The sequence below is a fragment of the Salvelinus namaycush genome, chromosome 5 (assembly GCF_016432855.1).
Source record: "Salvelinus namaycush isolate Seneca chromosome 5, SaNama_1.0, whole genome shotgun sequence".
Lineage (NCBI taxonomy): Eukaryota > Metazoa > Chordata > Actinopteri > Salmoniformes > Salmonidae > Salvelinus > Salvelinus namaycush.
The window spans coordinates 39,408,802-39,433,357 of record NC_052311.1 but is presented as its reverse complement, the minus strand read 5'-3'; the positions used below and the strand labels follow the sequence as shown (position 1 = coordinate 39,433,357).

The following is a 24,556-nucleotide window of genomic DNA, read 5'->3' as shown; positions in this document are numbered from 1 at the left end:
AAATTATCTCTTAAATGGATTGTGTTGCTCAATGACTTAGTATACAATTATTTTGAGATGATGGGTCATGACGTTTAAAACATGGTAAACGGGGGCGAAGTCTTACATTGTTTATTGCTCTGAAAATACTAGCATGGAACCTATGCATTAACAAAACATGTGCATTTTTGTACCGTTTCAGAACAGTTTAAAAACACTGAATCCTACATACTTAATGGTAAATAGGGTTGGAGAACCTTAACCCATGGAACTGTGGTTTGATTAATACTGAAAGTGCCACATTCAGTTCTTCAATCCATGGAAGGGTTGCCCACGCATTCCTTAAAATAATGATGCATTTCATAGTAAAATGTTGAGTTCCGTAAACCTCTAAGGAGTGCCATTTGTTCCTTATTTTCCTTGTAACATGATCAGCAAGCTTCTGCAATTACAAAGAGCGAACGTTCAGAAATAGTACTAGGTTGCTGCACCATATGACATATCTGGGTTTCACTTTACTGAGAGCCTGTCGACCGGTCAGCTTGCCTTACTGCAAGAAATGGAACAACTTAACTCCTTCACCTCTAATGCCTCCTTCTGGGGTCTGGCTCCTGGCGTGGCCTTGTCTCTGTACTGCCTGCTCGGTATTCCTGGTAACATTGCAGTTATAGTCATCCTCCATCGGAACCATGATCTATCCAGCTTGAGCAGGAGACTGATGTTGAACTTGGCTGCATCGGACCTACTCTGCATCCTTACCCTACCTTTGCGTATCTACAACCTATTCTTCACCTGGAGCCTGGGTCTAGTGCTCTGTCAGCTCAACATGTACTTTTTCTACTGCAGTATCTGTACCGGTCTGCTGACTGTCACACTTCTGAGCATCCAGCGCTACCTCCAGGTAGTGCATTCTCACAGCTGGGCCAGACCGGGAGTGGCAAAGGAGAGGGTGCTACTGGTTGTCCTGTGGGGGGTAGCTGGGGTCCTGTCCATTCCTTATGGGGTGACGGTGCGGGATGTGAAGGATGATAGTGGATGGGTCCGGTGCCAGTACGATTTTGCATCAGACGCTGAGCTGGTGGCTGTGTTGCTCCTGCAGACTCTCCTGGCATTTGTAGTTCCTTTCTTCATCATGTCCACAGCCTATATCCGCCTCCAGCGAAGGGTGAACCAAACAGCTTTCTTCAGGAGCACCAGGACGACCAGATTAGTGAGCCTTATCGTTGGGACCTTCATCGTTCTATGGACTCCTCACCATGTCATGAATGTGCTGGGAGTGACGGCCATCTTGGCAAAGAATAAGGCTCTGAGAGTGTTCTGGGAGGGCAATTGGAGGATTGCTGGATCTCTGGTCTTCATCAACAGCAGCTTGGATCCATTCCTCTATGCCTTTGCCTCCAGAAACACCCAGAGAGCACAGAGCAGTGACAGTCAGGTGGTGACCACGAGTAGTCACAATCTGTAAGATTTCAAGTCACTCATTGGTAATTTCAACTATTGAAATATTCCGCTTGATACAGGCAAATATGACATATAAATACCGTATTTAGATTAGCACAACTGTCCTAACTTATAATAACCACCCCAAAAAACAAAGGACCTGTATGCATTGTTTATGTTTATTGTAAATCTTATAATGATGTTTAAATAAAGTAATATTGCTTTCATGACCAAAAATATTTTTGAGAGGATTTGGGCATGATATTTAAACCAGACTTCCATTGCAAACACTTCCTTTTCCAATAAAAGTAGAAGAGAGTGTATTTGGTAGGGTGTTGTGTTTTTACACATCCGTTTGACATAACTGTTTGGTAAGGTGAGGAGTAAGCCAATATTATGGTGGGTGAATTTTCTCTTTTATGCTTATGTTGATCACATAATGACTGTGGATATTGGGATTCACATTCACACCCACACAGTTCTAACTATAGCATGAGGTTATTTTGATAGCCTGTGTAACATGTGTCACGCAAACAAACAGGGTTATATCAGTTGCCCCAACTAATTTCTCCATCAACATGCATTTTCGTCCACATCTCCCATGCTGATTACAGGAGGATATCAGTTCATTAACAAGTGAAAACGTACTTTATTTCCAAAAAACAGCTACTGTTTCCCTTAAACATGATACATTTCCAGGTTAATTGATCAAGCAGAGTCCACAGGGCCTTACCAGAGATAAAAGTGACTACCACTATGCTCAGCACAATGAGGAGATATTCTTTGGAGACCCAATGAAAGAGAATGTAGCTCATTATGCTAAATCAATATGAGGTACTAACTGTATGGCTCTTTTTGTAAAGAACGTTTAAAAAAGAAGAGAGTTCGTGGTAGAATTGGACATGATTTCCAGAGGTCAGGCTATAGGTCACACAGCGCTGCCAGGGTGTTAACTTGTAGACCAGACTTGTTACTGTAGACATCCGACTTGTTACTGTAGACATCACTTGTTACTGTAGACATCCGACTTGTTACTGTAGACGTAAAAAAAAAAAAACAATGGCGCTCATTCCTTGAGCATGACAAACAGTATCTGTAGATCCCCCGAGCCCAGTATGGGGGCAGTCGGACAATGGCGGTAGCTATGCTTTTAGCGGCACGCTGTGCCCCGTTACGGTGGTGACGTGACCCGGATCGACAGTTGGCCTCAGCTCAACGGTCGGGGTTGCTCGCTGTCTAGCGCGTTTAGAAGGGGTGAGTGTAACGGAGTTAAGAACGTACCGTAAGCTCCCTCCACAGCTATCTTGAAATGTCGCCGATGGAGCCATGCAAGGGGTCCCTTTTGTATGGCTCAATCGGTTTGCACAGTGTCAAGGAGGGCGGTCACGTGTGTTGTGAAACAGGATAATTGGTTTGAGCCCAGCATAGGGCAGTCGGACAGTGGAGGAAGCTAAGCTGTTAGCAGCATGCTGAGCCCTGTTACAGTGCTGTAACTGGGGACAGTGTGCTGCTAACAAGCTTAGCTTCCTCCACTCAGGATACACTCTTATCAGTTGCCCCAACTAATTTCCCCATCAACATGCATTTTCTCTTCGAGAGTTTGGGACTACTGTATAAGGTTCTATCTGCATTTTTGTCAAAATGTTGTTATTGTTCAATGTTCTCTACCTATATAGTACCTCAAAATACCCCAATTCATGTTGTTAAGTTCAAAAGAATACTTGATAAAAAATTGCTGACACCATTCGAACCAATGAGGGTTCGGTAAAGCCAATCATGACAGAATTACTGTCTGGGCACGCAAGGCACGCATGTGCCCAGGGGCCCTGACCTCGAGGAGGCCCCCCATTGATTTTGTTAGTTACTCTCACTCAGATATCATTTGAACATGGCATAAGTCATGGCAAAATATGTCAAAACTGCAGGAAATTAGCTTTAAAATGGCAACATGTTTTCTCCATCCCATGGCAAAACATGTAGAACTGCAAAAAATTAGCTTAAAAACCTAAATAAATTATCTCAACCCCATGGAAGAAATGTGTAGAATTGCAGGAAATTAGTTTTATAACTGCAACATTTTCTCTCTGTCCCATGGGGAAAAAAGAGGTCGAATTGCATACATTTACTTTAAAACTGTAAAATGTTCCTTATGCTGCCAAATGTTTTTCCGGGAAAAGTCTTGCTTTTAGGTACCCCAAAAAGCTAGAAACGCCCCCGAATAAAATGACAGAATTGATCTCACAATTGAACATCTCACAGCACAATGGACCATTTGGAAAGACTTAAGTTACACACTCGCTTGTAGGAAGGAGATTTATTCATATACACAATTGCGCTCCCCTCTCTCCAAAGAAAGGTTAGCAGAAATTATGGAACCTACCTTTACATCCAAGACGACTCTGAGTGCTTGCTTTGGGTCTGGATCTCTTGATGTTATGAAAAACATATACATTGCCTCACAAAGCAAACGAATCCAATTCAATGTCTCTCGGTCCTCTTTATTGTCTCTATCTGTGGTGTGTAGGGGGATATTCATAAAAATTCGCCCAGTGGTATAAACACGCGGTTGTATGTGGACTTATATAGCCTATAGATTCCCTAGTTCTCGAGCATGTATGCAAATGAAAGCGAATTAAATCCCGGCACATACTACTCCAGCAAACTACAACATTCTGCTCCTGTCGAAAATGATTTTGGAAAAATATGTGAATATGCATTTGAATGCAAGCATGGTGAGATGGCGAGATACCGTTTTGCAGAGACAGATCTGCATATGGAAATTAGGGTTAGCCTGTGTCCAATTTTACTTCACTGTTGTACTGTTTTTAATGAGACGGGGACACCAAGAGACCGACTGTCGGGGAAGGGCATAGGACGTTACTTTCCTACAGGCTACAAATGACATACAAATATAATGCATTTCATCAACTATACCAGGGATGGTCAACTTTGTCGGAGGTGGGGGCCAGAATAATCTGAATTTATAATGAGGGACCGCAGTTGCTATTGGGTGCGCGTATCCACGTGTGTATAACCCCGACCCCACCACACCACAGCACATTGCGAGCAAAAAAAAATAGCATCCCCCTGTTTTTGTTTTTTACGTTTTAGTTAATTTCGTGCAATTCTACACATTTTGCGATGGGGCATATACGTTTTTGAAATTTTACAGTAGTCTCTGCAATTCTACACATTTTGCCATAGGGTGGAGAGAAATGTTTGCTGTTTTTAATATGATATCTGAGTGAGATTGACTAACAAAATAAATGGGGGCCCCGGATGTCATATAAGCGTACATGTAAGTTAGCCAAGTTAGCCTAACTATGAATTTGACACTTCCCCCAGCCCCATCCCTCAACTTCCCAACCAAAGTGCCATGGCCAGACTGTTGAAATGACAGATTGTGTCTTTAATGTCACTACTCTAAAGTGAACACAGTGGAAGAGGACGCTGGTGTCACCCTTCGCAGGGGAAAGCCAGTGTGAGCTGACCCCATCCCTTCCACCCTGTTTCTCCTGTGCATCTGACCCGGGTCGGGAAGACACCTGGCCACTGTCATCTGACAGTTATATTGGCAGGGGCTCCCTGAAACGGTAATGTCTCTATGAGCACACAGCTGAGGCATATCTTAGCAGGCTAATATTAAACTGAACAAAAATATAAACACAACATGCAACAATTTCAAAGATTTTACTGAGTACCAGTTCATATAAGGAAATCAGTCAATTTAAAAAAAGTATTACTGACAGAAATAATCCTCAGTACTCCTTTGTTCAGTGTATAATCTACTGTTTAAGAGTACAGAGACATTACATTAGGTATTTGCCATGACACATGACAAAACACCACTCCTCATGGTAAATACAGTATGAAAGTCCCGTCTACTTCATGGATCATGTCCCACAGTGTTCATGAATGGCCTTCAAGAATATATAATCAAATTAACAAAAAAGCGGTCATTTAAAATATGTAAAATTATATTTGTATTTGTGGATTAATTTACTCAGTCAATCAGAAATCTTCATGAAAGGCATCAGGTAGAAGTCAATTAATTCACGAATACTAATATATTTTATATATCTTAAATGACTGTGTTTTCATGAATTTGACAATATAATCTTGAAAGCCATTCAATAACAGCGTGGGACATGATCCAGGAAGTAGGTGGGACTTTCATATCGTATGTGACGCATAGTAACTCAAAAGATTGTTAGATTGGACAGCTGACAACAGTGGACAGAAATAATACATATTATGTTGACCTTGTTATAATACAACAGAATCATTACTGACAATATTGTTTGAGGAAAACTCCCTGCCTTCAGTGTCTTTTAGGCTGCAGCAGATCTAAGTTACTATTGTCTTCCAAAGGCTGCTGTTGCGTCTGGCCCCAGCCCCTGCAGACTATGAGGAGGACACAGTGAATATCTTTGGCTTCCCATGGGTGACAGAGACTGCTCTGGTGGAATCTACCAAGTTTTTGTTCGGCCTGTTCAGGCGGGAATACAGCCAGATAATGTAGAGCCTCAGAGAGGGGCTGTGCCACACCTGGCAGGCACACACACACGCACAGACACGTCAAATTCAAGGCTAATCAAGATAATGTCATTCGTTTTTTTCAGACTATGTATTGCCTCACTGTCTCTAATTGTCAGGGTTTCGAGGTCAGTAATGTCACAATATGTTGTCACCTTTCAGGCAAAAGCTTATTAAACTAGAGACTCTGGTGCAGTCCAGCTCTCATGACTTTGGTAAGCTAACTTAGTGTATACCTTGCTGCTCGTGGTTTTGTGAGAGTTCATAAGTTGACATTTGATAAAGGTTTGTGGTAATAACCAAGTGTGAAGTGATTTGTATGGTGGTGGTTAGATTTTGTTGTAGGTTGTTGTGATGGGGAAATATTGTACTGTTTTTGTTGTACTGAATGTACTTGACAATGTTATGTTTCAGGCCAAGCCAGCAGCCTCCATTATGAGGCAGAAGACCTTAGGCAACAGCGTGTGCCGTTTCTCCAATATGTCAAAGTCTTCCTATACAGGTAATGCCTGCTGGTCAGTTATTACTGATTCTCACTGACTGTGTTCCTGGCCTAGGGCATAGGCTAAATTTACTAGGCATATACAGTTGAAGTCGGAAGTTTACATACACCTTAGCCAAATACATGTCTTGAGATGTTGCTTCAAAATATCCACATATTTTCCTGCCTCATGATGCCATCTATTTTGTGAAGTGCACCAGTCCCTCCTGCAGCAAAGCACCCCCACAACATGATGCTACCACCCCCGTGCTTCACGGTTGGGATGGTGTTCTTCAGCTTGCAAGCATCCCCCTTTTTCCTCCAAACATAACGATAATCATTATGGCCAAACAGTTCTATTTTTGTTTCATCAGACCAGAGGACATTTCTCCAAAAGGTACGATGTTTGTCCCCATGTGCAGTTGCAAACCCTAGTCTGGCGTTTTTAGTTTTTTTTTGGAGTAGTGGCTTCTTCCTTGCTGAGCAGCCTTTCAGGTTATGTCGATATAGGACTCGTTTGACTGTGGATATAGATACTTATGTACCTGTTTCCTCCAGCATCTTCACAAGGTCCTTTGCTGTTGTTCTGGGATTGATTTGCACTTTTTGCACCAGAGTACGTTCATCTCTAGGAGACAGAACGCGTCTCCTTCCTTAGCGGTATGACGGCTGTGTGGTCCCATGGTGTTTATACTTGCGTACTATTGTTTGTACAGATGAACGTGGTACCTTCAGGCATTTGGAAATTGCTCCCAAGGATGAACCAGACTTGTGGAGGTCTACAAATATTTTTCTGAGGACTTGGCTGATTTTTTTTGATTTTCCCATGATGTCAAGCAAAGAGGCACTGAGCCTTGAAATACATCCACAGGTACACCTCCAATTGACTCAAATGATGTAAATTAGCCTATCAGAAGCTTCTAAAACCATGACATCATTTTCTGGAATTTTCCAAGCTGTTTAAAGGCACAGTCAACTTAGTGTATGTAAACTTCTGACCCACTGGAATTGTGATACAGTGAATTATAAGTGAAATAATCAGTCTGTAAACAATTGTTGGAAAAATTACTTGTGTCATGCACAAAGTAGATGTCCTATCCGACTTGCCAAAACTTCTTTGGGACTGGGGGGCAGTATTGAGTAACTTGGATGAATAAGGTGCCCAGAGTAAACTGCCTGCTACTCAGGCCCAAAAGCTAGAATATGCATATAATTAGTAGATCTGGATAGAAAACACTCTGAAGTTTCTAAAACTATTTGAATGATGTCTGTGAGTATAACAGAACTCATATGGCAGGCAAAAACCAGGAAGTGGGAAATCTGAGGTTTGTAGGTTTTCAAGTCTTTGCCTATCCACTATACAGTGTCTATGGGGTCATATTGCACTTCCTAAGGCTTCCACTAGATGTAAACAGTCTTTAGAACCAAGTTTCAGGCTTCTACTATGAAGGGGCAGCGAATAAGAGCTGTTTGACTAAGAGGTCTGGCAGAATGCCATGAGCTAAGTCAGGCGCGCGGCCGTGAGAGTGAGCTGCGTTCCTTTTCATTTCTAAAGACAAAGGAATTGTCCGGTTGAAAAATTATTGAAGATTTATGATAAAAACATCCAACAGATTGATTCTATACATAGTTTGACATGTTTCTACGAACTGTAATATAACTTTTTGACTTTTCGTCTGAACTAATTGCTCGCGCATTGTGCATTTGGATTACTGGGCTAAACGCACAAACAAAAAGGAGGTATTTGGACATAAATTATGGACTTTATCGAACAAAACAAACATTTATTGTGGAACTGGGATTCCTGGGGGTGCATTCCGATGAAGATCATCAAAGGTAAGTGAATATTTATAACGCTATTTCTGAGTTTTGTGACACCTCTCCTTCTTTGGAAAATGGCTGTTTGTTTTTCTGTGGCTTGGCGCTGACCTAACATAATCGCAAGGTGTGCTTTCGCCGTAAAGCCTTTTTGAAATCTGACACAGCGGTTGCATTAAGGAGAAGTTTATCTTTAATTGTGTGTTTAACAATTGTATCTTTTATTAATGTTTATGATGAGTATTTCTGTAATTTGATGTGGCTCTCTGCACTTTCACCGGATGTTTGTTTGAGACAATGCATTTCTGAACATAACACACCAATTTCAAATGAGGTTTCTGGACATAAAGATGAACTTTATCGAACAAAACACACATTTATTGTCTAACATGGAGTCCTGGGAGTGCCATCCTGTGAAGATCATCAAAGGTTAGTGATTCATTTTAACGCTATTTCTGTCTTTTGTGACACCTCTCCTTCTTTGGAAAATGGCTGTATGTTTTTCTGTGACTAGGCGCTGACCTAACATAATCTCAAGGTGTGCTTTCGCCGTAAAGCCTTTTTGAAATCAGACACTGTGGCTGGATTAACGAGTAGTTTATCTTTAAAATGGTTTATAATACTTGTATGTTTGAGGAATTTTTATTATTTTAATTACGCTAGCGTCCCACATATCCCAGAGAGGTTTTAACAAGAAATTTGTGGAGTGGTTGAAAAAATAGTTTTAATGTCTCCAACCTAAGTGTATGTAAACTTCCTACTTCAACTGTACATAGCTAGTTCCAGTAAAACACTGTAAGAATTTGTTATTGTTAACTTCATTCATGTGGCAGACCAATACCTCACAAGGCTTCTTCTCTAAGCTGAGGCCTTGAAACTGAGATATCTTTCGTTCTCAAAACAAGGGTCTGGGCGTACTGCCAAATTACATATACTGATAGTGAGGATTCGTTCAATCAGTCACATTATTAGAAAAGCACAAACATAAAATGATCCATCATATTTCGTAAGTATGTGAAAGTAATTTAGATATTTGAAATAGTATTTGAACCCAGGTCTGGTGAATATACCCTGATATGCTTTTACTGTATACCTCCCCTCAGCTGTTTCCTCCCTCCTGGCATTTGTTACGCCTCCACCTGGACATCCACTGGTCAGTGTTGGAGATTCTCCACCTGCTGGGGCAGAGGATGCAAGGTATGTGTTGTTTTTATTGTTGTTATTTTTAAGATCTCGTCTAACCTATCATAGGGTAATATTCCAAGGCAAAACAAATGTCATATGCAGTACTGTAAAAATCAAATGCGGATCTGAAATACACAATATGAAGAGAGAGAAGAAAAAAAAGTTGAGGCTGGTGTTGTCAGGTTGGTGTGGTCAGTGTATTATAGGTCTACCACATTCTTATTTGTCTGTTTGACCTTTGCAGGTTAGGTGGTGTACGCCCACCAGTTTGTGAACCTGACCAACAACAGCCTGTTTGAGGAGCATCTCTGCAACCTGCTCTCTGACCTCACTGGCCTGGCCATGGGAAAATACAGCAAGGTAATGTGTATGGGGTTATACATGTGTGTTGCGTTCCTTAACAACGCTAACCATTGCGTAAGTCATGAGGCAAACCCCCTAAAAATGCTCCAGGGGCGCCACACTATGGCTGACCCTGTGCTTTCATCTCTCTGTGGGTGGGTGGTATTTTTTGTTGTTGTTGTATTTTATTAGGATCCCCATTAGCTGTTGCAAAAGCAGCAGCTACAGTACTCTTCCTGGGGTCCAAACAGAACATGAAACATGACATAATACAGAACATTAATAGACAAGAACAGCTCAAGGACAACATACGTTGTTTTTTTTAAAGGCACATGTAGCTTATATATCAATGCATACACACAAACTATCTAGGTCAAATAGGGGAGAGGCGTTGTGCCGTGAGGTGTAGCTTCATCTGTTTTTTGAAACCAGGTTTGCTGTTTATTTGAGCAATATGAGATGGAACGGAGTTCCATGCAATAATGGCTCTATATAATACTGTACGTTTTTTAAAAATTTGTTCTGGATTTGGGGACTGTGAAAAGACCCCAGGTGTCATGTCTGGTGGGGTAAGTGTGTGTGTCAGTGCTGTGTATAAGTTGACCTTGCAAACAATTTGGGATTTTCAACACATTAATGTTTCTTATAAATGGAAGAAGTGATGCAGTCAGTCTCTCCTAAACTCTTAGCTAAGAGAAAGTAATTATATCAGCCCTCTGATTACAATGAAGAGCAAGACGTGCCGCTCTGTTCTGGGCCAGCTGCAGCCTAACTATGTCTTTCCTTGCAGCACTGGACCACACGACTGGACAATAATCAAGATTAGACAAAACTAGAGCCTGCAGAACTTGCTTTTTGGAGTGTGGTGTTAAAAAAGCAGAGCATCTCTTTATTACGGACAGACCTCTCCCTATCTTTACAACCATTTAATCTATATGTTTTGACCATGACAGTTTACAATCCAAGGTAACGCCAAGTAATTTAGTCTCCTCAACTTGTTCAACAGCCACACCATTCATTACCAGATTCAGCTGAGGTCTAGAACTTAGGGAATTATTTTTTACCAAATACAATGCTCTTAGTTTTAGAGATGTTCAGGACCAGTTTATTACTGGCCACCTATTCCAAAACAGACTGAAACTCTTTGTTAAGGGTTTCATCAGCATACATGGACACACATGCTTTGTTTAATGCCAATGGCTGGGCATTAGTAAAAATAGAAAAGAGTAGAGGGCCTAGAGAGCTGCCCTGCGGTACACCACACTTTACATGTTTGACATTAGAGAAGCTTCCATTTGAGTTCTATTAGATAGATAGCTCTGAATCCACAATATGACAGAGGTTGAAAAGCCATAGCACAAGTTTTTTTCAACAACAGGTTATGGTCAATAATATCAAAGGCTGCACTGAAATCTAACAGTACAGCTCCCACAATCTTCTTATTATCAATTTCTTTCAACCAATCATCAGTCATTTGTGTCAGTGCAGTACATGTTGTGTGCCCTTCTCTATAAGCATGTTGAAAGTCTGTTGTTAATTTGTTTACAGAGAAATAGCATTGTATTTCGTCAAACACAATTTTTTGCTAAGAGCTGGCAGCAAGCTTATAGGTCTGCTGTTAGAACCAGTAAAGGCCGCTTTACCTCTCTTGGGTAGCGGAATTACTTTGGCTTGACTCCACGCCTGAGGACAAAGACTTTCCTCTAGGCACAGATTAAAGATATGACAGATAGGAGTGGCCATAGAATCAGACACCATCCTCAGTAGCTTTCCAAGTTGTCAATGCCAGGAGGTTTGTCATTATTAACTTTACAAAATTAAAACTTGCAATGCTTTACTTTCATCAATATTTCTTTTTTGCATGAATACGATGGCTCACTGTTCGTTGTTGTAATTTCCTACCTAAGTTTGTCCACTTTGCCAATGAAATAATCAATGTGCAGTAAGTCAACCAGTCAGATGTACAGCCAGACTTATTAGCCACTCCTTTTGATCTCTTTGAACCATACAGCTTTTCAATTCCTCATCAATCCATGGAGTCTTAACAGTTCTAACAGTCAGTTTTTTAACATGTGCATGTTTATCAATAACTGGAAGAAGCAATTTCATACATTCATCAAGTGCAGGGTCTGGATGCTCCTTATTAATCACATTGGACCAATGAAATATTTTTAACATCATCCACATAAGAGTCACAGCAAAATATTTTGTATGATCTCTTATACACTATTTTAGGCCCAGCTGTTGGAACTTTGGCTTTCCAGGATATAGCTACTATATTGTGATCACTGCATCGAATGGGTACGGATACAGCTTTAGAACAAAGTTCTACAGCATTAGTAAAAATGTGATCGATACATGTGGATGATCTTGTTCCTGTAATGTTTGTAAACACCCTGGTAGGTTGATTAATAACCTGAACCAGATTACAGACGCTGGTTACAGTAAGAAGCTTCCTCTTGAGCTGAAAACCCCAAGAAAGTAGACTTCTCTGTTTACATCACATACACTATCAAACATTTCACACATATTATTTAGATATTGACTGTTCGCACTTGGTGGCCTCTAGCAACACCCCAAAAGAAAAAGCTTTAGATATGCCAAGTGAACCTGCAGCCACAACACTTCAATAACACTTGACATAAGATCTTCTCTAAGCATTACAGGGATATGGCTCTGAATATATATACAGCCCCTATAAGCATTACTGTCTCTTCTATAGATGTTATATCCTTGAATTGCTACAGCTGTATCATAAAATGAATTATCCAAGTGACTCTCAGAAATGGCTAATATATGAATGTTATCTGATGTTAGCAAGTTATTGATTTCATGAACCTTATTTCTAAGGCTACATATATTAGGGCTAATTTCAGCCTTTTCCTTGGTAGCTTATCAGAGATAGACATAATACTGAAAAGAGCAAACAAAGCAAGATTTTTTTTTAAATACATTCAGCAGTCCATTAATCCATTGGTGTGTGTGTGTGTGTGTGTGCTGCGGTGTTGAAGCTACAAACCCATAGGCTTGGCTCTCTCATCCCTTCCAGGCTTCTGGGAGGGAGGGTGGACAATGAGCCTGTCATGGCGGATGTAAGTAATGTGGTTGTGTCTAAGAGTTGGGGGAGAAGAAAAACAAAAAAACGAATTCCTAATAACTTTTCGTACGGTTATAATACTGCCTGGAACGGGTGAAATCGATAGGTAATTTAAAACCTACACGCAACATTTACATCTCCGTAAGAGTTAGTAGCCTCTTCCGAGGCTGAGGCTTTTGGGGTAAAGGGTATTCCTAACTCTGTCCTCTGGTCTAGGTAAGGCCTACTGAGGCCCTGACCAGCCTTCACTACCACTGCACCTGCACCAAAGAGCTGTGGATACTACTTATACACTTACTGGAACACAGGAGCAAAGTGGAACACACACAGGTGAACACACACACACATTCACACTTGATGTAACTATGATTTGGTGACCATTGGATTTTATCTGCAATTAATCAAATTTGACATAGTGTTTGTATTTACAACTGTGTGTTTCTGTAGTCTTTCTGGAACTACATGGACACACTGCTGCGGTCTCTAATCAGTGGCCAGCCTGTAGCAGAGGAGTATAAGACCCTCTGGGCTTCACCTGATGGCTTGTCACTCACTTGGCTGAGCTGGGACAATACAGCAGAAACGGGGCGTTCCAAAACGAGGTAATCTACCTGAGATTAGGGGGTATAAGGAGGGATGTTCTAAACTGTAAAGGGGTGTGATTTTTCCTGATTAATCAGATATGGCTGAATTTGTGAAATGTGTCCTCCATTTATAGTTTAAACGGTCAAAATCCTGTTTTGTCCCGATCGCATCCCCTGTTAAGATGAAAGTCACAGGCTGCAATTTTGACTTCTTGCCAAGCTTATTAGACTGTATGTTTTGTTGGTAATATAATGTATGCTCTGGTCTCACAGAAACCGCTGGAGGACAACTGGAGTTTTGTGGGTGAGCTGCTCAAGTCCACCTGTAACCCTAAGGTAGGCTCTCGCTCAAAGGGGATATGGGTTATGGATGGGAGCATGGTTTCTGTGTACAGTTATAATCCGTTTGTTGATTGATCTGTGTGTGTTGCAGAGAACGCTACGGGAGGATCAGATCAGAATGTACGTCCACTGCTGCCTGAGTCTGTCTCTGCTATGGAAACCTAACAATAGCACTGTCACCACACTCTGGGAGTATTACTGCAAAAACCTGATAAGGAACACCTCTAACACACCACTCTAAAACATGGACAATATGTAATGTACCCCTCGAAATATTCCACTTACATTCTCCCCTCCCTCCAAAGCGGTTTGTTCACAGTGCCCTGGTTAGGGGTGTCAGGGCTCTGCAGCGGGAGCAGAACCCCCCTGGCCCTATTGGACCAGGCCCGGATCTGCTGCCCCCCCCCCCCCTTTCTCCCAGCCACACCCAGCTGTACCGCTCAGCCAACTCCTTTCACATCTTCCTCAGAGTGCTGGCTCTCTACCTGGCCCAGGAGAACGCAGGCGGCGCCCCCTGGAGGCAGATCAAGGGCAGGTGAGGTGTGTGTGTATGTAGGGATGGGTAACATGGAGGGGTACAGAAAAGGAGGCCAGTTAAACCCCTAAGGTACTCTTTAAGTGGAGCTAAATTAGTTTTGTTCAATATTATGTTGATATGAAATGCTGTCCCAAGGGGGACAGGTGAGTCCACACTCACAGACACAACTCTCTGTGCCTTGATCTTGACGTGTCTGTGCCTGTGTGTGTGCCTGCCAGGTGTGGCACGGCCCCTCTCTGAGGCTTTGCTATTTGCTCAGACTCCCAGGGAGAGCAGGTGTCTCAGGAGGAACCTCCACCTGCCTCTCCTCTCCTCCCAGCGGAGACCAGCCTAGTCCCACTGAGCCCTACATCAAACCCACAGCTGCTTCCCAAACTCCCCCAGTCATGGCTCCTCTTTCTGGGGGAGACCAAAGACGATAAGCCCATGGATCCCAACATCAGAACGTGGCCTGGGACGGGCCCGGCTGGGCGCCAGCGAGAAGGATAAATCCGCCTAATGACTTCCCTCTGTCTGGAACGTGCTCAGCCGCTCCACAGACATGAAGGCTAATTAGCTAACGAGCATGGCGGTTAATTCCCCTTAACGAAGCCGTGTTGGTTTCCAGCACGGATGGGGGTGGGCAGCGGTAGGGAGGTTGCTGGCAGAGACCGGACTGGGCTGGGCCTGGTCCAGATTAGAACACCCCCTCTCCCTCTGTCTCTGCTCCAGTTCCCTCGAGAAGAGCCGGGCGTGCTTACGGCGTTCCGGCAACGTTCCGGCAACGTTCTCGCTGGCTGGACCGGCTCCATGGGAGGCCTGTGGTGGCTGCATTAATGGGATCGACTGGGAGAGCGCTGATCTCTTATGCCGGGAGTCGTGAGCATCTGCTTGCCTCCGGGAAAAGCTGTCCAGGATAAACAAACACACAGACACACAGACGGACTGTCTGTCTGACAGACAGAAAACACAGGAAAAAGCCTCCCAACCTGTTACCGCCTTTCCCACTGCTGTTTTTCTCTAAATGGATCTCCCTATCTACCTTCTCTCTTTTTATCATCTTTCCCTTCTTCTCACTCTCTCTTCCTGCCTTAGGTTATTTTTCTACATGTATACCATCCATACACCTTGTCTCTCTTTCTCACCTTTTTACCTTCTCCTCCTCTCACTCTCTCTCCATGTAACATGTAGCAGAACTTTAGAACCAGTCATGGTTAGGGCTGTTACAGTGACCATATTACCGACACACCGGCAGTCATGAGTCATGACCGCAGTCAAATTCCACGTGCCCGCTTAGTCACGGTAAGTAAGCTTTTAGTAGCATATTAAACTTGCTAACTGCCTGGTACTCAGCACGTTATTGTCCCTCTAATCACTCTGACATAAATGCAAATGTGATTGAAAATCAAATCGAACACTTAATGAGAGCTCATGTTGCACAACATTTCTATAGGCTATACAATTGCGCGAGAAAAAGAGGATCCCATCAGCTTTCTATAGGCTAGGCCTCTATTTATTTCTCAACTTATCATAATCTTTAGCATATTGCTTTGCTTTACAACAGGAATATAGCCTACCTGGCTGGCATGAAAATGAACCACAGGAAAAGCGTCCTCCATTCGCTATTTAAGTGTATAGATTACATTTATTTTTTCCCCTTGCCCCTGTTCCGAGACAGGTGCATGATAATGGTCCATTCTAAATCAAAACTAATTTCACACACAGAGTACCAGTCAAAAGTTTGGACACACCTACTCATTCAAGGGTTTTCTTTATTTTTTTTTACTATTTTCTACATTGCAGAGTAATAGTGAAGACATCAAAACTATAAAATAACACATATGGAGTCATGTAGTAACCAAAAAAGTGTTAATTAAACAAATCAAAATATATTTTATATTTTTCAAAGTAGCCACCCTTTGCCTTGATGACAGCTTTGCACACTCTTGGCAAAATAGTTCAAATAAAGAAAAACGAGTAGGTGTGAGTAGGTGTAGGTGTGTCCAAACTTTTGACTGGTACTGTATATGATTTAATATATGTAAAGACAAGATTAAATTAAGAATGGTCTGATGGGTGACAATATCAGCCTTTCACTTGTGAATGATGTTTTATCTATCGCTTGTGAATGATGCCTAGTGTGTGCAGTAAGGCAAGAAACAGCGCATGACTTCTTCTTGCGACTTTTTAAGATCATAGTCACATAGTCACACACCTCATGTAGCCTGTTGATAAGGTTTGTATCACAACTCAAGTGGCCAAATATCTTCTTAAAATTAAGCACATTAATCCGCTTTACAATCAATGTAAAGCCTAACTGCCAGAGGTGGGACCAAGTCATTGTTTTACAAGTCATAAGTAAGTCTCAAGTCTTAGCACTCGAGTCCCAAGTCAAGTCCCAAGTCAAGACAGGCAAGTCCGAGTCAAGTCTCAAGTCAAGACCGTCAAGTCTCAAGTCCTAATCTTTGAGTTTCGAGTTCTAAATAATGTGCTCTTCACCAAACGTTAAAAGGTATTACAAGAGTAATAGTATTTTACATTTACGCAAATGAAATGAATGCTTTTAAAAATATCTATATATTTATTACTTTCCAAATAAACATATTTCCATGAAGAAAGACAACTCCCCCAATAGTAATCGACTATCGAGGATCGCTATGGGGCGCAATCGGGCGATGTAGGCTTGTACACAATCGCCCAACCTTAACACACACTCTCTCTCTCACTGTGTGGTTACAGTAGGCTAACGTATGTCAATGGTTTTAGGAACAGCAGTAACATCAGGCAGGATTTAGGCAACTAACTGCCTAGCCAGTTGTAGCTCAATCTTGGGTGCAATGATCACGTTCCAGCACTGACTGACTGACTGTGGAGGCTCATTGATTTAACGTTACGTCAGCCTACATGATACACCAGTAAAGTAATAAAATATATAGTTGTCGGCCATATTAGCCACGACTTACCCTTATTTGTGCAGCTTCAAATGTCGAACAAAGTTGGAAATTGTTGCGCCTCCGTCTGTAATTTTCTTCCCGCGTGTTTTGCAAGTTGCAATTAGTTTTTTGTTGATACAGCGTCGTCTTTATATTAGAAAATAATAATTTGGGGTATCATCTTTCCAAGGGCTCCATCTGAATTCACCCGCCGACGTTCCTCTGCACTGCCATGCACAAATATTTCTCAGCTTCCACAATTTGATTGGCTGCTGTCCGATTCAAACTGTAATCCGTTAAATGAAGAGTTGATGTGCTGCACACTTTTTTAATAGCATAATTTTTTATATTTGGGCTTAGGGAGGGTATCAAGTCAGGTCGAGTCATAAGGCTCAAGCCCATGTCAAGTCACAAGTCATTGGTGTTAAAGTCAAAGTTGAGTTGCAAGTCATCATATTTGTCATGACTCGAGTCCACACCTCTGCTAACTGCCATACATAGGCGGCACGTGAGTTTCAAGTTTGGGGAAGATATTTTTCACCATGAAAATGCACCTTTATAATAATGCATAATCGCATTTGTCGTGCCATGACTCTCGCTCCTGGGTGAGGATCAAAGATAGCATCAGAGAGGAGGGGGGGATGGGCTTAAGTATAAGATTACTTTTGTGAAGATGAAATGTGATTTTAGCCTTCTAAAGGAGAATAATTTCTCATATAAACTTTTGCCAAGTCAGTAACCACGCCCACGTGAGCACAGACATTGTGTCAACGTGGTGGAACCGCCCTCCACTGCGAGTGCTTTAAAGAACTGGCTGAAGAATTAACATATTAGACCAAAACATGCTGGGTTGCTGCCATTAAGACCAGCGCGAGCTGAATACGTGACAAATGGTTTAAAACTACAAGACCAGAAAATGGTGGGACCCTCTGGAACTCTTTAGTGAAGAGGATAGGGACTATACCGGAACATTCAGTCTGCAGCTTTTTAAATACCGGTAGCCTAGTAAACTCGACCGAGGACCACCGTGTGTTTACCTCTGAAGGATCCAGTCTAACGAACACTACAACTACTAAGTACATTGTGACCTATGGTGGACAACCAGAGACTTGCATCGAACTACTCGTCATAGACGGATCGAGTGGTTTCAACAGAGAGCGACGACAAAGATATACAAACATAAATATATACATTGCACTTCTTTTCGAATGTGCTGTTGTTCATGTGCAATGTATTCACATTCCCATGAGCATAGTTTTCCAACTGTATGTACGATGGGTCCCCTCTCTGTCTTTCCCGCTCTTTATCTGTCCCCACCCCCTCTCCATTGTGTAACAAGCCATCATATCGAGTTAGACCACTAGGGACTTTTCATTGCATTATGTTAGTTATCAATTCAACCTATACTGTGTGTGTTTATGTATTTCTGTGTGATCATTTAGTTAGTTAGTAAATAAATAATTAAGAAAATTTGTGTAGGCTGAGTCATCATGTAGACTAGGTTTCGTGCAGATTTATAGAATATTACGACGTTCAGAATGAGACTGATATGAGGAAATTATTGATGGATGACGGGTAGGATATAGAGATATGCTGATATATTCTTGAGTTAATTTGGGAAACGGTAACTCATTAAATAAACTTTTCCCATGGTTCCCCAGATTACTAATTCATTAATTGTTGCATGGTTAATTTAATCGCGTAATAATTAAACGTGGTATGTAATTTTTCGATGAATAGCCGTCATCACATAAATTATAGTCACGTCATGGCAGCGGTCACTTTAGAGAATGATGTTATCCTGCTAATTGATATCATTTTGGTGCATTTGCGCTTATGGCCTACTGCCGTGTGCGCATTGCTTCGCTTATAAGTGAAGAAATAGCCTAATAGTTTATCAACGTTTTAAGCTAAACCTTCTGCTATTTTACATTTTTGTATTTTACCCCTTTTTCTCCCCAATTTCGTGATATCCAATTGCGATATTGTCTCATCGCTGCAACTCCCCAACAGGCTCAGGAGAGGCGAAGGTCGAGTCATGCGTCCTCCGAAACATGACCTGCCAAACCATGCTTCTTAACACCAACACACTTAACCTGGAAACCAGCTGCACCAATGTGTCAGAGGAAACACCATTCAACTGACAACCAAAGTCAGACCTGTCGCTTGCAGGCTAACACAGTCACGGCCGGCTGTGACACAGCCTGGGGTCGAACCCGGGTCGGTAGTGACGCCTCAAGCACTGCGATGCAGTGCCTTAGACCGCTGCACCACTCGGGAGGCCCAGCCTCATTGCTTTTAAAAGGTTTTTGATTGCAAATGGTTGTATTAATTTGGGATCTATCACATCCAACAACTGTCCCAGTATGTTTGGAATATTTAGTTCTCGCACAAAAGGACTAGTTGACCAATAGAATAGGTAAACTTTTGTACTATGGGCGATAGTAGATTGACATAGGCTAGTGCTTTTGCTGTTCGTTCGGCATGCTCATCTTGTTGGCTGACGAAAAGTAAATGTGACAGTTCTTCTAATATCTTCAATATGCACCTTGCAATTCGATAAGGACACGCGCAGTTGTGTCCCCGATGTGTCTGTCTTCACTTGTAGCCTACTTTGGAGCTGAGATGCCTCTGAGAAGGACCCAATCACGTGACGGGCATTGGCTAATAAGAATTGATTGGCAGCCAGGAGAAGGGAATTATGATTATTATATTCATCCCACAACGGCCACTTTGGCTGCAAAAGGCATGGAATTTTTTAGGGGGTATTGCGGCCACACAAGGGGGATGCCGCACAGAAATTCGAGGCCTGGTGAGAATATTATCAAGTGCTTGTCAAATCGTGAATGAGAGACTGATAAAGTGTGTACAGCCTGCAGAAAAAAAAAGCAGAGCTCATGCGACCTTTTTCAAATCATCATTAGAGTCGCATCATGCAGCCTTAGAATGTTTAAAAAATCTAAACAGTGCATTCGGAAAGTATTCACACCTGTCTATATAAGGTCCCACAGTTGACAGTGCATGTCCGAGCAAAAACAAAGCCATGAGGTCAAAGGAATTGTCCATAGAATTCAGAGGCAGGATTGTGTCGAGGTTCAGTTCTGGGGAAGGGTACCAAAACATTTCTGCAGCATTGAAGGTCCCCAGGAATACTGTGGACTCCATCATTCTTAAATAGAAGAAGTTTGGAACCACCAAGACTCTTCCTAGAGGTGGCCGGCCGGCCAAACTGAGCAATCGGGAGTAGAAGGGCCTTGGTCAGGGAGGTGACCAGGAACCCGATGGTCACTCTGACAAAGCTCCAGAGTTCCTCTGTGGAGATGGGAGAACCTTCCAGAAGGACAACCATCTCTGCACTCTCTGCACTCCACCAATCAGGCCTTTATGGTAGAGTGGCAAGACAGAAGCCACTCCTCAGTAAAAGGCACATGACAGCCTGCTTGGAGTTTGCCAAAAGGCACCTAAAGGACTCTCAGACCATGAGAAAGAAGATTCTCTGGTCTGATGAAGCCAAGATTGAACTCTTTGGCCTCAATGTATAAAAACCTGTTTTTGCTTTGTCATTATGGGGTATTGTGTGTAGATTGATGAGGGGGGAAAAAACTATTTAGTCCATTTTAGAACAAGGCTGTAACCTAACAAATGGAGGAAAAAGTCAAGGGGTCTGAATACCTTCCGAATGCACTGTATAGCCCAATGTTTTTATCACAACTAAAGTTGCATAAATAACTCTAAATTAAGCATATAGGAAGACTTGCTTCTTTGTTAACCGCTCAACTGTCACAAACGTCGTCAGCGTGGAATTGATAGGACCAAGGTGCAGCGTGGTGAGCGTACATTTATTTACATTTTACATGTCACCAACAAAAACAAGAAACAACAAAAACGAACGTGAAGCTGACTAGGGCTATACAGGCCACTAACACAGACAACTACCCACAACTAAGGTGGAAAAACAGGCTGCCTAAGTATGATTCCCAATCAGAGACAACGATAGACAGCTGTCCCTGATTGAGAACCATACCCGGCCAAAACATAGAAACAGAAATCATAGAAATAAAGAAACTAGAATGCCCACCCTAGTCACACCCTGGCCTAACCAAAATAGAGAATAAAAGCCTCTCTATGGCCAGGGCGTGACATCAACACAGAATATATCCTTTCTATTTCATTCAGCTATGTTACATTTTATTCTTCATACTATAAAATAATATAAAATAATGCCACAGAATTCTAAACAAATCTTGTCTGCTAAATAAACTAGTGTAGCCCACAGCCATATCAGGGCCTAACATAAGGACAACTCAGAGTATGCTATTCTGTTCTGAAATAGACTATATTTTCTTCATATCATGTTTCTTTAGACCTGTCTAAAATAAATAATGTATTTATTGTGATGGTGTAGGCTATATTAAATGGATTTATTTGACTTTTTTAAATGTGCAGTACCAATCAAAAGTTTGGACACACCTACTCATTCAAGAGTTTTTCTTTATTTTTACTATTTTCTACATTGTAGAATAATAGTGAAGACATCAAAACTATGAAATAACACATGGAATCATGTAGTTACCAAAAAAGTGTTAAACAAATCAACATATATTTGAGATTCTTCAAAGTAGCCACCCTTTGTCTTGATGACAGCTTTGAGGAATGCTTTTCCAACAGTCTTGAAGGAGTTCCCACATATGCTGAGCACTTGTTGGCTGCTTTTCCTTCACTCTGTGATCCAACTCATCCCAAACAATCTCAATTGGGTTGAGGTCGGGTGATTGTGGAGGCCAGGTCACCTGATGCAGAACTCCATCATTCTCCTTCTTGGTCAAATAGCCCTAACACAGCCTGGAGGTGTGTTGGGTCATTGTCCTGTTGAAAAACAAATGATAGTCCCACTAAGCGTAAACCAGATGGGATAGCCATGCTGGTTAAGTGTGCTTTGAATTCTAAATAAATCACAACAGTGTCACCAGCAAAGCACCATCACACCACCTCCTCCATGCTTCGCGGTAGGAACTACATATGCGGAGCCAGTTTCATCGTAGCGCTTGATGTTTTTTGTGACTGCACTTGAAGAAACTTCCAAAGACCTTGACATTTTCCGGATTGACTGACCTTCATGTCTTAAAGTAATGATGGACTGTCGTTTCTCTTTGCTTATTTGAGCAATTCTTGCCATAATATGGACTTGGTCTTTTACCAAATAGGGCTATTTTCTGTATTCTACACCTACCTTGTCACAACACAACTGATTGGCTCAAACACATTAAGAAGGAAAGAAATTCCACAAATAAACTTTTAACAAGGCACCTGGTAATTGAAATGCATTCCAGGTGACTACCTCATGAAGCTGGCTGAGAGAATGCCAAGAGTGTGCAGAGCTGTTATCAAGGCAAAGGGTGGCTACTTTGAAGAATCTCAAATATAAAATACATTTTGATTTGTTTAACTCTTTTTTGGTTACTACATGATTTCATATGTGTTATTTCATAGTTTTGATGTTTTCATAATTATTCTACTATGTAGAAATGAATGAGTAGGTGTGTCCAAACTTTTGACTGGTACTGTAGATGTTCCAAAGGTCTGCATCAGCGGCTTGTAGGCTATGCATGAAAGCCAGGAGATGCTAAATGTGTTTATTTTAATTAATGGTCAATTACCGTGAGACCGGCAGTTATTTGCTTGGCAATCACCGGCTGCAAAAATGTAATGACCGCCACAGCCCTAGTCATGGTAATGCTCATAATTTGTATGGAGAAGTTTCAGTCCCTGTTCCTCAATAAGTGCTGTGGCCGTTCTAGGGGAACTATGGAGCCCTCTGGGTGCACTGCAGGGGGTGGCGTGTGTGTGTGTGTGTGTGTGTGTGTGTATGATCTGTCTGTCTGTCTGTATGTGTATGTGTGTGTGTGTGTGTGTGTGTGTGTGTGTGTGTGTGTGTGTGTGTGTGTGTGTGTGTGTGTGTGTGTATGTGTGTGTGTGTGTGTGTGTGTGTGTGTGTGTGTGTGTGTGTGTGTGTGTATGTGTGTGTGTGTGTGTGTGTGTGTGTGTGTGTGTGTGTGTGTGTGTGTGTGTGTGTGTGTGTGTGTGTGTGTGTGTGTGTGTGTAGTAGTTATTGATCTCTAACTGGTGTTGCAGTAGATTGGTTTGACTGCAGAGAGGGCGACTGTGTGCCTACCGCTGCGTGGCTGAGTGTCTGACATTTAACATGATCTCTAAAGGCATTTGTTCACGGTACCCGCAGGATCTAACAACATTGCGCTGGGTGTTTTTCTCATACACACAGACACACAAGTACGCCAGGCATGCCTCTCATCAGCACCAGAGAAGGAGTGATGGAGCTTTGTGATGGAAGAAGGTGCGGGTGGGGAGATCTACCAATACATATGCACTCTGATCTTGACTAGAGCAATGCAAAGTCTCAGTGAAAGATGAGTAATATGAATGTCACACACTCAATTTGAACTGTGACACTACTATCTCTTCATCTTACTATGGCCAATGGAAACTCATGTCCCTTATTTCTCATCCATCTCTCTTGCTCGCTCCTCTCCAGGATGTACTCCGAGTTCCACCAGCGGCGGATGCAGGAACTATCCGAGGCTGGGCTGATGAACTTCCTGCTGTTGTTCGTTGTGGTGGCCCGGCAGGCCGAGCTGGAGGACGTGGCAGGCCGGGCCTGTGAACTGCTGGGCCTGCTCCCTCTGGACTCCCCCCCGCCCAACAGAGCCTGGTGTGGAGGGGCCTGCTGGCTCTCTTACTGCTCTTCCAGGAGAGGGGCCTTGATGTGGGGGCCCAAGCTAGCTGGCTGGCCTCCTCCTTCTCTCCGACTGTCAGGGAGTTCTACCTGAAGACCACAGAACCGTCTCGCCACCTGGCCCTCTGGGGCCCCCTGGGTTCCTACCTAGGGGGCGTGGCCGAGGTGTTTGAGACGAGCGTGTGTCTCGGTCTGTCAGAGGAGAAGCTACTCAATGAGGGGTTCAGTCTGCTGCTGCCCGCCTGCCGCCAGTCGGAGCTGAGCTCTGCCCTGGGCTTTCTGCAGATCGTGCTGAGGGAGCTAGGTGAGGGACGGGGGACAAACACTCAGCAACTCACTGAGACACAGTTAACTCAAATGCCCACACACACACACTATACACATTGACGAGCAGACAGACAGATGGACAGACAGACATGCTTTCAGGCATTGGCCTTAGACCCTACAACTAGATCCTCAAGTTTTTGCTGGCATGATCACGTGAAAAAAACTCCTGGCCCTACCTATCGATGCTGGGATCTAGAAGCCGTAATGGGGTCAGTCAGGCCCCA

The 24,556-nt window shown here is 42.6% G+C and overlaps 1 protein-coding gene and 1 pseudogene across 1 annotated transcript; both read left to right on the top strand.

The window, feature by feature from the left end:
- The first annotated feature begins 538 nt into the window (after window positions 1–538).
- On the top strand, window positions 539–1,444 carry LOC120047106 (leukotriene B4 receptor 1-like). The gene has a single exon (XM_038992647.1). The coding sequence runs from the start codon at window positions 539–541 to the stop codon at window positions 1,442–1,444; it is 906 nt and encodes a 301-aa protein (XP_038848575.1).
- A 1,107-nt stretch (window positions 1,445–2,551) lies between these two features.
- The window catches only part of LOC120047105, a 34,429-nt pseudogene continuing 12,424 nt past the window's right edge, over window positions 2,552–24,556 (top strand).

Bases quoted from the DNA above. Each gene is read 5' to 3' on its own strand.
- LOC120047106 (XM_038992647.1), top strand. From the start codon at position 539: ATGGAACAACTTAACTCCTTCACCTCTAATGCCTCCTTCTGGGGTCTG.